The following is a 14,338-nucleotide window of genomic DNA, read 5'->3' as shown; positions in this document are numbered from 1 at the left end:
GTGATATAAATAAACCTGCTTTATGCTTAAATTAGCCTGAGTAAAGTTGGGGTGCCTGGGTGGTTCAGTCAGTTAAGCGTCTGACTTGGTTTCAGCTCAGGTCGTTATCTCATGGGTCATGAGATTGTAAAATCATGAGATCATGAAATCAAGCCCAATGCTGGGTTCCAAGCTCAGCAGGGAGTCTGCTGCTCTTCTCCCTATCCCTCTGCCCCTCCTCCTGCTTGCACACTCTCTCTCTCAAATAAATGAATCTTAAAAAAAAAAATTTAGCCTAAGTCGGTTTCTTCTGGTTAAAACTAAGAACTCTAAAAAGCAAACTTTGTAATGCAATCTTTAATAATGCTCATATTGGCTTCTTTAAAAAGATGTGGGGAAAACGCCAAAAATTAAATGTGATTTTAATTAAGATCAAACAAATGAAGAAAAATCATTTTTATGAGTCTCACCTTTCCCCCAACCAGAGGCAAAATGTGCATCTTCCCAGTGTGACAATCCTTCACCGAGGAAACGATGAGGCACGTCCCACAGAGAACAACTAGGCGTTCAGCCCACTTATGCAGCTGGGTCTTTCCCTTGCGTACATTATAGATGCCAGACAGAAGGATTCGATCCAGATGATCCATCTGGCATGGTTTTTCTAAAAGAAAACAGAACAGGAGTCAGCATTCAGAAGTCACCATTCAAGTATATGAGACTCTTACAAGGAAGAAGAAAGTATTATGTGCCAATATTCAACAACCTCGTTTACAGATTTAAGTTACCAAGCAATACATGTATCATAAGCTATGATCTCAGTTTTAAAATGTTATCTATCACTTCAGTTTTACAATGGGGGTACTGTGGATGTTGGGCCGGGGAGGAAGATTTTATTTTGGGTGCAATTGTTAATTCTTCTTCCAACACAGTCCTATCTCCCTGTACACAGAGAAAGGCAATCTGGCAAGTCATTCAGATCACAGACTTTAGGGCCTGGCATGCAAACCTGAGTTTGAATCCTGGTTCTGCCACTTTGCTTCTTTGAACTACTTAATATAATCACTGAGGTTGACTTTCCTCATTTATACAGTCTGGATCGTAATACTACTTATCTTTAGGGTTTTCTTTTTCAAAAATTAGCATAATTAATTTAAAGTCCTGAGCATACTTTTGGGTAACAAAAAGGAGTACTGAATAAACGATAGCCACTTTTACAATGAGTCCATTCTAGACGGAAGAAATTAATAAGTATGGGAGCACACTAGTTCTGTACACATTACTTCATTCTCCAGTTCCTTGTGAGGAAGCGCTTATGGCCAATACTTCAATCAACTATCCCAATCTTGGTGGCAGAAGCTCATACGTGCATACAAGAGTTTCTTTCTTTTTGTACCCCCTCCCCATTAGAAGTCTTCCTAAGGCTGAGACACTGTGAATAAAACAGCACATTATGACAGAAGACAGATTCTTTATTAAAACACGGCTAACACCAGGAGCACCACTAGTATGAGGTGCTGCAAAGAGCAATCAGCTGGGAGGAGAGAAGACTGCATTATACTTGATATTGTCACAGGATTGATTATGGAACCTGGCCATCCTGTCGCCCTTTTAACTATATGTTTCCCACAGATGATCTGAGGAAATGGGTTAAATCACTTCAAAGCTTTAAAACTTTCTATTTGACACTAGCTCTGGGGGAGACCCATCTCTCCTTCTATTTGAGGCCAATTCTTGGATCTATATTCCAAACCCCACCTTTCTCGGGGAGTTTGGTTCTTCTCTCTTCTCACTCTTCAGCTCCACCCTCCTTACTGTTCCTGTCAAAGCTACAAGAGCATTCCCATTTTCTCCCGAGCCCTCTTGGTCTCAACTGTGGAATTTCTTTAGTTCAGTGACTCTCCGATTTGGGAGTGTCTAAGACTTACTGTGTAAGTCCAGTTTAAAATGTGGGACACTGACACCCACCCACGGAGAGTCTAATCCACAGGGCTTGGGATGGAACACAGGGAAATGCATTTATTTTACAAAGATTGTATTTATTTATTTGACAGACAGAGATCACAAGTAGACAGAGAGGCAGGGAGAGAGAGAAGGGGAAGCAGGCTGAGCTTCCCCTGAGCAGAGAGCCCGAAGCGGGGCTCGATCCCAGGACCCTGAGATCATGACCTGAGCAGGCAGAGGCTTAACCCACTGAGCCACCCAGGCGCCCCCCGGGGAAATGTGTTTTTTTTTTTTTTTTTTAAGATTTTATTTATTTATTTATTTGACAGAGAGATAGAGCACAAGTAGGCAGAGAGGCAGGCAGAGGGAGAAGGAAAAGCAGGCTCCCCACTGAGCAGGGAGCCCAACATGGGGCTCGATCCCAGGACCCTGGGATCACGATCTGAGCCAAAGGCAGATGCTTTAACCCACGGAGCGACCCAGGCACCCTGGGAAATCTATTTTTAACAACTATTCCAGGTAGTTTAAGTGCAGTTGGTCCACAAACTGTATTTTGAAAAATTGTAAGTTTACCCTTCAAGACTCTTTTGTTTTCATTTGTGCCTCTATATGAGCTATCTCTGCTACCTCACCTCCCATTTACTCAATTTTCTTCAGTCTGGCTTCCAGCATCCAAACTGCCCTATTCATATGATGATCATGGCCCTCAGAATCCTATCTCCTGCCCCAATCTTCCCTTGGTTCTAATCGCATATCTAATTGTCTGCTAGATGGATCCAAAAGATGTCCCCAACCACCTCAATTTCCAGTATCAGACTAGAAAGAAAATTATCTTTATTTGCAAACTACAAGATCTTGTATATAAAAAACCCTAAGTGAGCCACAAAAAAGATAATTAGAACCAATATGTGAGTTCAGCAAAGCTACAGGATACAAATTTTTTTTTTAAGATTTTATTTATTTATTTGACAGATCACAAGTAGGCAGAGAGGCAGGCAGAGAGAGAGCCAGGGAAACAGGCTCCCCGCTGAGCAGAGAGCCCCATGTGGGGCTCGATCCCAGGACCCTGGGATCATGACCTGAGCTGAAGGCAGAGGCTTTAACGCATTGAGCCACCCAGGTGCCCCCCAATTTTTTTATATATATATATTTAGGATTTATTTATTTTGGGGCGCGCTTGGGTGACTCAGTCAGTTAAGTGTCTGCCTTCAGCTCAGGTCATGATCCCAAGCTTCTGGGATCAAGGCCTGCATCAGGCTCTCTGCTCAGCAGGGAGTCCTCTTCTTCCTCTCCCTCTGCCTTCCCCCTCATGCTCCATCTCTGTCTCTCTTTCAAATAAATAAAATCTTTTTTTTTTTTTAAGATTTTATTTATTTATTTGACAGACAGAGATCACAAGTAGGCAGAGAGGTAGGCAGAGAGAGAGGGAAAGGAAGCAGGTTCCCCACTGGGCAGAGAGCCGGACTTGGGCCTCAATCCCAGGACCCTGAGACCATGACCTGAGCTGAAGGCAGAGGCTTAACCCACTGAGCCACCCAGGCGCCCCACAAAAAAATAAGTTCCTTAAAAAAAAAAAAAAAGATTTACTCTTATTTGAGAGCAAGAGAGAAAGAAAACACACAAGAGGGGGAGGTAAAGGGCAGAGGGAGTAAAGTCCTCAAGCAGACTCCCTGCTGAGCAGAAAACCCAGTGCAGAGATTCATCCCGGGACACTGAGCTCATGACCTGAGCAGAAATCAAGAGTCAGACGCTAAACCAACTGAACCACCCAGGCACCCCAGATACAAAAACTTTTAAAAAATCAACTGTATTTCCATGCATAAGGAATAAATAATTCAAAATAAAATTAGGAAACTTACTACATCTAAGATAACATCAAAAAGAGTAAAATGAAAATAGTATAGTGAAAACTACAAAACATAGTTGAAAGAAGTTGCAGACCTGGGGCACCTGGGGGGCTCGGTGGGTTGAGCCTCTGCCTTTGGCTCAGGTCATGAGCTCAGGGTCCTGGGATAGAGCCCAACATCGGGCTCTCTGCTCAGCAGGGAGCCTGCTTCCCCCCCCCCCCCTCTCTACCTGCTTCTCTGCCTACTTGTGATCCCTCTGTCAGATAAATAAATAAAATCTTTAAAAAAAAAAAAGAAGAAGAAGTTGCAGACCTAAGTAAATGGACAACATTCAGTGTTCATGGATTAGAAGATATAATATTGTTAAGATGAAAAAAACTCCTGAAACTGATCAACAGCCATGTAATCTCTACCAAAATTCCAGCTGCCTTCATGGCAGAAACTGACACATTAATTCTAAAATTCACATAGAGAAGTACGGTAGACTCAGAATAGACAAAACAATTTTAAAACAAATTTTAAAACAAAATTAGAGAACTCACATTCCCTAATTTCAAGACTCAACTGTGGAGTATGGAATATGGAGTTGGCATATACAGTATAGTACTTAGGCCACCTGGCTGGCTCAGTTGGTATAGTATCTGATTCTTGATCTTGGAGTCATGTGTTCGAGCACCACACTGGGTGTAGATATTACTTTAAAAAAAAAAAAGCACAGTACTGACGTAAGAACAGACATAAAGCAATGGAACAGAGTTCATAAATAAACCTCTACATTTATGGACATTTGATTTCTGAGCAGGGTGTCAAGATAACCCCATGGGGAAAGAAGAGTCTTGTCAACAAATGGTGCTGAACAATTAGAAAGCCACAGGCAAAAGAATAAAGTCAGATCCCTTACCTCATATCATATACAAAAATTAATTCAAAATGGATTACAGGCCTAAATGTAAGACCTAAAACTATAAAACTCCTAGAAGAAAACAGTGGAATAGATCTTGTGGTCTTAAGTCAGGCAAAGGTTTCTTAGGCATCAACACAAAAAGTAAAAGTGACATGGGATGCCAGTCGTTGAAGCATCTGCCTTTGGCTCAAGTCATGACCCCGAGCCTTGGCATCCAGTCCGGAGTGGGGCTCCCTGCGCAATGGGGAGTCTGCTTCTCCCTCGGCCCACAGCCCAATCTCGTGCTCCTGTTCTCTCTCTCACACTCTCAATCTCTCAAATAAATAAAAACCTTTAAAAAATAAAGTGACAAAAAAGAAAATATAGAAAAATGGTCTTCATCAAAAGTAAAAAACTGTCATGCTTCAACAGACACCATCAAGAAAGTAAAAAGATGACTCACCAGCTAGGAGAGAATAGTTGCAAATCATGAACATATTTAGAGACTTGTATCCAGAATAAAGAACTGCTACAATTCAGCAATAAAGACAAATAGCACAATTAAAAAATGGGCAAAGAATCTGAATAGATATTACTTCACAGAAGATATATAAAAGCCAGCAAGCACATGAAAAGATACTCCATCTCATCGTGACCAGAGAGATGCAAATCAAAACCACAATGAGATAGCGGTTCACATCCACTAGGATGACTATAATCGGAAAAGACAAACACTAGAAAGCACTGGCAAAGATGTAAACCAGCGCCACTGGAACGATCACGAAATGGTGCAGCCAATGTGGAAAGCAGTCTGATAGTTCCTCAAAAGTTTAAACAGAGACCCACCACACGTTCCAGCAGTTCCGCTCTTACATCTATATCCAAGAGAACTGAAGACACATGTCCACACAAGAACTCATACACACATGCTTGTTCAGAGTAGCATCATCCGTAAGAGCCAAAAGGTAGAAACAACCAAAACGCCCAGCAGCTGAGCAATGCATAAACCAAAGGTGGCACTGTCTGTCTACACAATGGAACACTGTTCGGCCATAAAAAGAAATGAAGTACGGATACCTACAACAACATGGATGAGCTCTGAAAACACTAGGCTGAGTATAGGAAGCCAGCCACAGAAGGCCAAGAATGTATGATTCCACTTACAGGAGCTGTTCATAACAGGAAAGTCCATAAGGAGAGAACGGAGATCTATGGTTGCTAGGTGCTGTGGGAGTGGGGAATGGAGAATGATGCTAATAGATACAGGGTCCTGTTTTACAGTGATGAACACATTCTAAAATTAGACTGTGGTTATGGCTGGATACTTCTCCGAATATACTAGAAGGCACTGAATTGTACACTTTTAGAGCATGAATGTTATGAGATATGAATTATACCTCAATAAAACTGCTATTTTTTAAAAAAAATCTCACTATTCTCCCCAAACATGCCAATGGCTTCTATATCCCCCACCCTGGTTAACAGTATCACCTACTACAAAGTTGGCTAAATTATGTAAAAATGGGACTTCATGATCGTTATCATGTTTTCAAATTGGCTAATAGTCTTTTTAAAAGTTTACATAAAAAAGATGTTATATCAATTGATATATAAGTCTGTTCTTACTTGGCTTTATTTCTTTATATTTTATTACAGATAAATCTATCTACCACCACTCTCGTTATGTTTTGGATAAGTCATTTACATATGAAATAACATGCTGTTTTATTAATTTTGGAGTGTTTGCTAGACATTCAGTCTCTGATCTGAAGTGATTATAAAAAAAGAAAAAAAATGAGGAGTGCCTGGGTGGATTAGTTGGTTTGAGTGTCCTACTATTGATCTCAACTCAAGCCTTAATCTCAGAGTTTTGAGTTCAAGGCCACACTGGGTTCTATGCTGGGGGTGGAGACTACTTAAAAATCAAAAAAACAAAACAAAACAAAAAAAAACGAGAATGAGAAAGTTCTAGTAAGTACTCAGAATGTGTAACAGTTCGAATTAAAAAATGGTTTTACAATCTCAAAAGCCAAGGTTCTATGTGGAAAATTACAGATAATTTTAACTTCCTTATATTTATACATCTAAATGTTCTGTAAAGAAAATGTAATGTTTTTATAATTTTAAAAAGTTGCTTAAAAAAACAATCAAGGGCAACCCTGTAGCAATGAGTTCCTCTCATATAATATAATATATAATATAATCTCTAAATATCATTTTTCATTAAAATGAACCAGGAGTCCTTAGAAAAAGAGTTTATTCCTGGTCTGAGTCAGACAATGAAAAGATGAGCTTAGGACATCTTGTTGTGCCAAAACTTAATGGAAAATCCAGAATGCTATCATAAACTCCTAGGGTCATGCTGAAAGGACAGAAGCCAACGTAAAGAGCTCCCACTAGCTGAAATGGGACAAAACGAGCAACAAAAAGAGTAATGCCTGTAATGAGTCAAAACAAATACATAGAAGCCCTGAACTCACAATGATAGACAAAAAGAATCATACAGACTGTGAATATAAACTGAAAAACAAAACATCAGAGTTTCTAGAAAATAATAAAGGTAAATTTAGACTGTTCAATTGGACTATATTAAAATGAAGTAATCAAAAGACACCATTAAGGTTCTGGTTCTGAGTAAGATGAAGAAGGCGCACTCCACCCTATCTTTCCCACTAAATGCACCTATAAGACCTAGACAGAATGCACGGAGCAGCTATACAAGGAAGCCGAAAAGTAAAGAGCAGCAGGCAGATTAGGGAAGAAGAACACAATCTGAATGACCACCCAAGCAGTGGCAAGTTTCTCATTGTTTCCTCCTGTGACATCTTCCAGCCCAGGACTCGAGAAGGCCCAAGATCAGAGGCAGGTGCTGATGTGGACAGAGAGCTCTAGGAAATGCCCTCAGGTCCTATCTTAAGGAGGAGAAAAGGGGTCTCCTCACACTCAGAGAGAGTGGAAGAAATTCCTCATCCCTTTCCCTCTTTTCATTTTCTTAAGTTCCAGCCCCCCAAAGTGGGGACACAGGCACCTAAAACTCTGAGGGGTGTGACTTCCTCTCTGGTTGGAAGATCTGCAAGCCCACGGTGAAACCTGTTGAATTTCTGGTCTCCCTGTCCCACTGGGAGTCCTGCAGTATGGATGCCCTTGCAGGACGTGTCAGGACGTGTCCAACAGGGCAGGTTAAGTAAAACCCCAGGAAATAGCAAAGAGGAAGGAGATCTGGAAAATGACCCCCCTAAAGTTGTCTATGAACTCCAGGCTCACCCTTGAGGTATACAAATGTGAATGTGATCCCAAGCAGCAAGCCAAAATCTCTGACAACTGAACTAAGGGATGGAGCGAAAGGGGGAGAAGAAACAGCTCAATGCTGAAAAATGGTTTGAAGAAATACAGGAAAACTCCTCGAGGGAGAAAGATTATAGTGAAACTTATGGATTCAAGAAGTTCAGTGAACCCCAAACAAACCCAACGAAATTCTAGCTCAGATACTATATAATCAAAGTGCTGAAAATTAAAGACAAAGTCTCAAGAGAAGCTGGAGAAAATGGAAGTACTATTTATACCGGGACAACAGTTCAAATGATGGCATGAAGTGTGAGCGGGAGGAGCTCTCTGTACTAGCCCTCCAACTGCTCTGAAAATCCGAAGTTAGCTCCAAAAAAAATAGTTAAACCAAAAAATATTGGCAGATATGTAAGAAGGTGAAAATGAAATATTTACTTACATTCAAAGATCAAAATAGGAAACCTCACAACAAATTTCAAATTTGCAACAGGCTCTCATACCACACAAAAAACTTCTATTTGAAGTATTTCACTAGAAAACTTGGCAAAGCAGTGGTGGCTAAAGTAAGTCCACCATCTGGTTTCATGATCCCAAATAAATCTTACATCTTCAGGCCTTAGCTTCCTGATATTAAGGCCAAGGAGTTGGATTGGGTGTTCTCACTGATGGATCCCTCATCCTCCTCTAAACTCTCTGTCCAACAACTGAACAGCGGAGTATCTTAGAAGTTAAAAAGATGAAATTAAAAAGCAGACAGATGTATCTGCTTCCTGGCTCTGCTATTTGACTGGGACATATGACAGTCTCTCAGGAATAATCACATCTACCTAGAAGGTTTTAAGGGTTACATGAGACAAGATATACAGAGTGCTCAGCACTTGAGAAAGCACTTGGCACACAGCAAGGGTATAAAACCAAAGCTAGTTATTATAATGAAAATTCTGCCTGCGTTAAGCCTCCTTTCCCCACGTTTAAGAATTCTTTCCGGGTATCGTGACAATTTCCACAGTTTTAACATCCCCACCTACCCTACCCCCAGATCTGTATGTCCTAAGCTCTAGTTTCACATTGTCAACTACCTGTCAGACATCTCACCACCACTTAAAATGAAACATTCCCAAAACCAAGCCATCACCATCCCTATGAAGCAGCTCCTTCTCACAACTCAAGCCCTGACATTCTGAAGTAACCCCGGCTTAAAACCTCAGTGTCAGCTTCAGTTCTTAGGTTCTCTTCCTCACTTCTCCTTTTCAGTCAGCCATCAACTCTCACCGATTATCCCTTCAAAAAGTCTCTCGTTTGAACAATTCCTTCCCATTCTCCACTCCAGACCCCTATTAATTCACATCTGAATTATTCTCCACACTGGGGCCAGATTCACCTTCTCTGGCTCACTTGGATCCTCTCCCTTCCTGCTATCATCTGCCAAATGAAGACTAAACTCCTGATACTGCCCTCAACACCCAGAACAATCTGGAATCGAATTCTCTGTGATTCACAGGAAATATACTGAGGTGTCTACCATCCCAAGTCCTCCTTTTCTTTTCTGCTTAATGAAATGCTGTGCATTTTTAGAGAACCAACTCAAATACTACTTCTTCACAAAGGCTTCTCTGATTCCAGAGATGTCTCTGATTTTTCAGAGAAGAACAGTGATATGGTACTTCCCTACCAACTATCAAAATGTGTTATACAAGTATATTATTTAAAATAATTTTTAAATTAATTTTTAATTTAAATTATTTTAAAATAATTTTGGCATTAGCACAAGACAAATTGGTCAGCTCTATCATGTCCAAAAACAGAGTCCAAAAATAGAACACTGCCTTTATAAGAACTTAAGAATAATAAAGATGATACTTCAAATCAGTAGGAAAAGGATGATGTATTCCATAAATGTTGTTAGGACAAAACACTATCTACCTATAGAGAAAAAGTAAAGCTAGATCCCTATCTTATGCATACTTCAAAAATCTAGAGTACTGAAAATACAGAATGCCTTTATGACCTAGGTTAAGGAATATAAATGCATTAAAGGAAAAGACTCACCAAATCTGACTAAATAAAACTTCTGCACAAACAAACAAATAAAAAAACAAAAAAACTTCTGTACAATTAAAAACAATAAACAGGGACACTTTGGTGGCTCAGTGGGTTAAGCCTCTGCCTTCCGCTCAGGTCATGATCTCAGGGTCCTGGGATTGAGTCCCAAATCATGCTCCCTGCTCAGCGGGGAGTCTGCTTCTCCCTCTCCCACTACTCTCTCATGCTCTCTCTCTCTCAAGTAAATAAATAAAAAATCTTAAAAAAAAAATCAACAACATTCCAGGATGCCTGGGTTGTTCAGTTGGTTAAGTCTCCGACTCTTGCTTTCAGCTCAGTTCATGGGCTCATGGGTCCTGAGATGGAACCCACGTCCGGCTCCACCCTCAGGAGGGGGTCTGCTTGAGATTCTCTCCCTCTGCCCTCTCCCCACTTGCATGTGTGCTCTCTCTCTCTCAAATCTTTAAAAAAAGAGTAACAACAACAAAAAACTCTATCATCCTTACACAATTATGTTTATGATTATGCACATCTTAGTCATAGTTTATATGCATATTTCACATTTGTAATCACTGTGTCCATATATTTTTCCTCTGTAAAAAATGTAGTTTTAGGGGTGTCTGGGTGGCTCAGTGTTAAGTTAAAGCCTCTGCCTTCGGCTCCGGTCATGATCCCAGGGTCCTAGGATGGAGACGTGCATTGGGCTCTCTGTTCAGCAGGGAGCCTGCTTCCTCCTCTCTGTCTCTGCCTGCCTCTTTGCCTGCCTGTGATCTCTGTCTGTCAAATAAATAAAAATAAAAAATCTTTTAAAAAAACTTGTGAAATCAAAACTTTTTTTTTTTAATTATTTATTTATTTATTTGACAGAGATCACAAGTAGGCAGAGAGGCAGGCAGAGGCAGAGAGGAGGAAGCAAGCTCACTGCGAGCAGAGAGCCCAATGCAGGGCTCGATCCCAGGACCCTGAGATCATGACCTGAGCCGAAGGCAGAGGCTTTAACCCAGTGAGCCATCCAGGCGCCCCTACAGTCTCATTATTTATTGCATTTCAGTGTCTTACAATCACCTCCCAGGTCCATTCACTGCTATCAACTTGGTGTATATCTGTTCAGAATTTTCTAACTTATATTCATACCTAATACGTATTTGTAGAAATATATTTTGTGTACGTAAGTGGTATTATTTGCTGTGGTCTTAATGCTTTTTCACTCAACCATATGTTTTGGAGATCTTTCCTTAGCTGTCTTCTATATGCAGTTCTCTAAGTTGCACAGTATTGAATATCATGTATTATAATTTATATAACCATTTTGCTAGTGATAGACCTTTACAGTATTTCCAGTTTTGACTATTGCCAACAGCATTACAGTAAAATCGCTTCCTTTGTGCCCCTGTATTTCCTCAGAGTAGATGTGTAAACATGAAATTAATGGGTCATAGAATATTTGCATTTAAAATAATGCAGAACAAATGTATAGCCCATCAGTATATCAAAGTACCCCTTTACCCACAATTTCACCTTTTAATATTATTAGCATTTGTAAGTTTTACTAATGTGATAAAATGATGGTGTCTTTGTTATCATTTTCATTTCCCTTAGTACTACTAGTATGGTTGAATGTTGCTTCGATTTTTATTGGATCTTTAGATTTCTTCTTCTTTGAATAACCCATTGATATTTCTGTGTAAATTTTTGTCTTATTTTCATATTGAACCAAAGAATATGTACATGTATTCTAAGTATACATCCTTTGCATACTGTATTTGTAAAAAACATGTTTTCTCAGCCTGTAACTTGCCCTTAAATTTTATTTTTATTTTATTTTTTTAAAGATTTTATTTATTTGACAGGGAGAGAGAGCACAAGCAGGGGAGTGGCAGGCAGAGGGAGAGGAAGAGGGAGAAGCTGGCTCCCGGCTAAGGACCCGATCCCAGGACCCTGGGATCATGACCTAAGCTAAAGGCAGGCACTTAACTGACTGAGCCACCCAGGTGCCCTGGGACAAAGATTAACTTTAACAATAATACCTGATGTTGGCAAAGTTACAAAGAAACGAGCATTCTCAAAGTCTACTGATGAAAGCACATATCGGTATTGTCTGTGTAATTTAGGAATATTTTGAAAAATTAAAAAAAATATATATATATATGTACTGACTCAAAAATTGTATTTGTAGGGTGCCTGGATGGCTTAGTCATTAAGCATCTGCCTTCGGCTCAGGTCATGATCCCGTCGTCCCGAGATCAAGCCCCATATTGGGCTCCCTGCTCAGCGGGGGAGCCTGCTTCTCTCGCTCCCTCTCCCCCACTGTGTTCCCTCTCTCACTGTGTCTCTCTCTGTCAAGTAAACAAAATCTTAAAAAAAAAAATCATATTTATAGCAATTACATCCTTGTCCCTCCACCCTAGAGATCAGCCACTCTCCTGACTTTAGAACCATTTCCTCGCTTTCTTCATATTTTTGCCACTTATATATGCATCCTGGATCAGTTATAGCAGGTTAAACTACTGCAACGAAAAGAATATAATGGCGCAAACACAAAAGAAATGTAATCCCCTTAGGGTAGACACGGCAGGTTTCTGAGGTCAACACTATCAAGAAACTTAGGCTGATGACAGCTCTGCCATTTCAACACATGACTTCTAATACTGCTTTGATGAATGCCATCCTAGCCCATGGAAGAAGACAAGGGCACTAACCAGATACAGAGGGACACCTGGGTGGCTCAGTCAGTTAAGTGTCTACCTTTGGCTCAAGTCATGATCCCAGGATCCTGGGATTGAAACCTACCATCGGGCTCCCACTCAGGAGGGGAGTGGGATACTGCCTGCTCTTGCTCTCTCTCTCTGACAAATAAACAAAATCTTCAAAAAAGGAACCAGGTACAGAAGCAGCACAACAATTCCACTCCATACCAGGGAAGAAAACTGAGTCACATGTGTGCAAACCTAACTGCAAAAAAGGCTGGGAAGTGACATGTAGCTGGGCAGTCATGTGCCAACTGTAACTCTATTATTATGGAAGGAAAGAACAAATTTTGATGGACAGATGGTAATACTGCCATACATCTGTAAACAATATGGCTGAATTTTGTCTGGTTTTGAACTTTAAATGAATGGAAACATACTATGTGATTCTTCTGTATCTGGCTTCATTTTTTTATGCTTATGCTCTTTGGAAAAAACTGTCTTGGGGTGCCTGGATGGCTCAGTGGGTTAAGCCTCTGCCTTCGGCTCAGGTCATGATCTCAGGGTCCTGGGATCGAGTCCCGCATCGGGCTCTCTGCTCAGCAGGGAGCCTGCCTCCCCCTCTCTCTCTGCCTGTCTCTCTGCCTATTTGTGATCTCTCTCTGTGCGTCAAATAAATAAAAAACTTTAAAAGAAAAAAAGGAAGAAAGAAAGAAAATGTTCAGGCTGGGACTTATACTACCTGAGCCACAGAGTCCCAGAATTACAACTTCACTAGTAAATCATACCTTCTAGACTCCTTTTCCTCATATACAAATAAAGAGTTCATTAATGTGCTTTCTTAATCTCTGTGACTGATCATGCTACCTACTCATCTTTAGTCAATTATGTTATTTCCACAGCTTTTATCATGAATTTGCACTGAGCCAGTCATTCCACTAACTCACTTTTCCCCAGAACTCCCTTTCCAGCAACACTACTAATGAATATTTGCATAATGGCTGCTTGGGGTACGGGGTACCTTTTAGATCCAGCAAGCACAGCAACAATAACTGGTTTGAACTTGGGCCTTTATGACCCTGGCCTCATTAACATTATATGCTAACTAAGCTAAATCACCAAAGATACTCTATATAAAATATTTAAAGCTGATTACTAAGCTATTTGCTTCTAAGAGAATATTTCAGATATTTTTTTCTTCTCCTATCAGTGGTTGTCTCGGGATTCAGGAACTGAGTGGATGGAGGAACAAGGTGAGAGGGAAGCATACTTTTTGTGATCATTTTAAGACAGGTCCACAAATTCTTTGGAGAGTTCTCTCTCCAAAAGGTGGGGCCTAATTTCCCTCTCTAGAGGATAGGCTGTATAGGGTGGCTCACTTCGACTAAACAGAAAGTGGTAATAATGTAGGTGACTTATGAAGCTCGATCATAAAAAATACTGAGGCCTCCGTGTGTGTGTGCACGCGCGTGCACACGTGTGCATGTCAGTCTCATCACTGACAGAAGCTAGTTGCCTAATCAGGAAGACACTCAGGCAGCCTTAGAAAGAGGTCTATAAAGTCAAAAACTGAGACATCCTATGAAAGCTGGGTACCAACTACTGAGACCCACCAGCAGCCGTTTGAGTGAGTCATGCTAGAAGCAATTCTCTCAGCCCCAGTCAAGCCATTG

The 14,338-nt window shown here is 40.6% G+C and overlaps 1 protein-coding gene across 2 annotated transcripts in view; it reads right to left on the bottom strand.

Moving 5' to 3' along the window:
• PHLPP2 (PH domain and leucine rich repeat protein phosphatase 2) overlaps nucleotides 1–14,338 on the bottom strand; it is a 77,380-nt gene that overhangs the window by 40,527 nt on the left and 22,515 nt on the right. For both annotated transcript variants that reach the window (XM_059381580.1, XM_059381579.1), the window contains exon 4: nucleotides 450–640. In XM_059381580.1, the coding sequence (XP_059237563.1) occupies nucleotides 450–640 (191 nt within the window). The remainder of the gene's footprint in view (nucleotides 1–449; nucleotides 641–14,338) is intronic.

The sequence above is a fragment of the Mustela nigripes genome, chromosome 17 (genome assembly GCF_022355385.1).
Source record: "Mustela nigripes isolate SB6536 chromosome 17, MUSNIG.SB6536, whole genome shotgun sequence".
NCBI classification, from domain to species: Eukaryota; Metazoa; Chordata; class Mammalia; order Carnivora; family Mustelidae; genus Mustela; species Mustela nigripes.
Note: the sequence above shows the minus strand (reverse complement) of the source record. Positions and strands in the feature narration are given on the sequence as shown.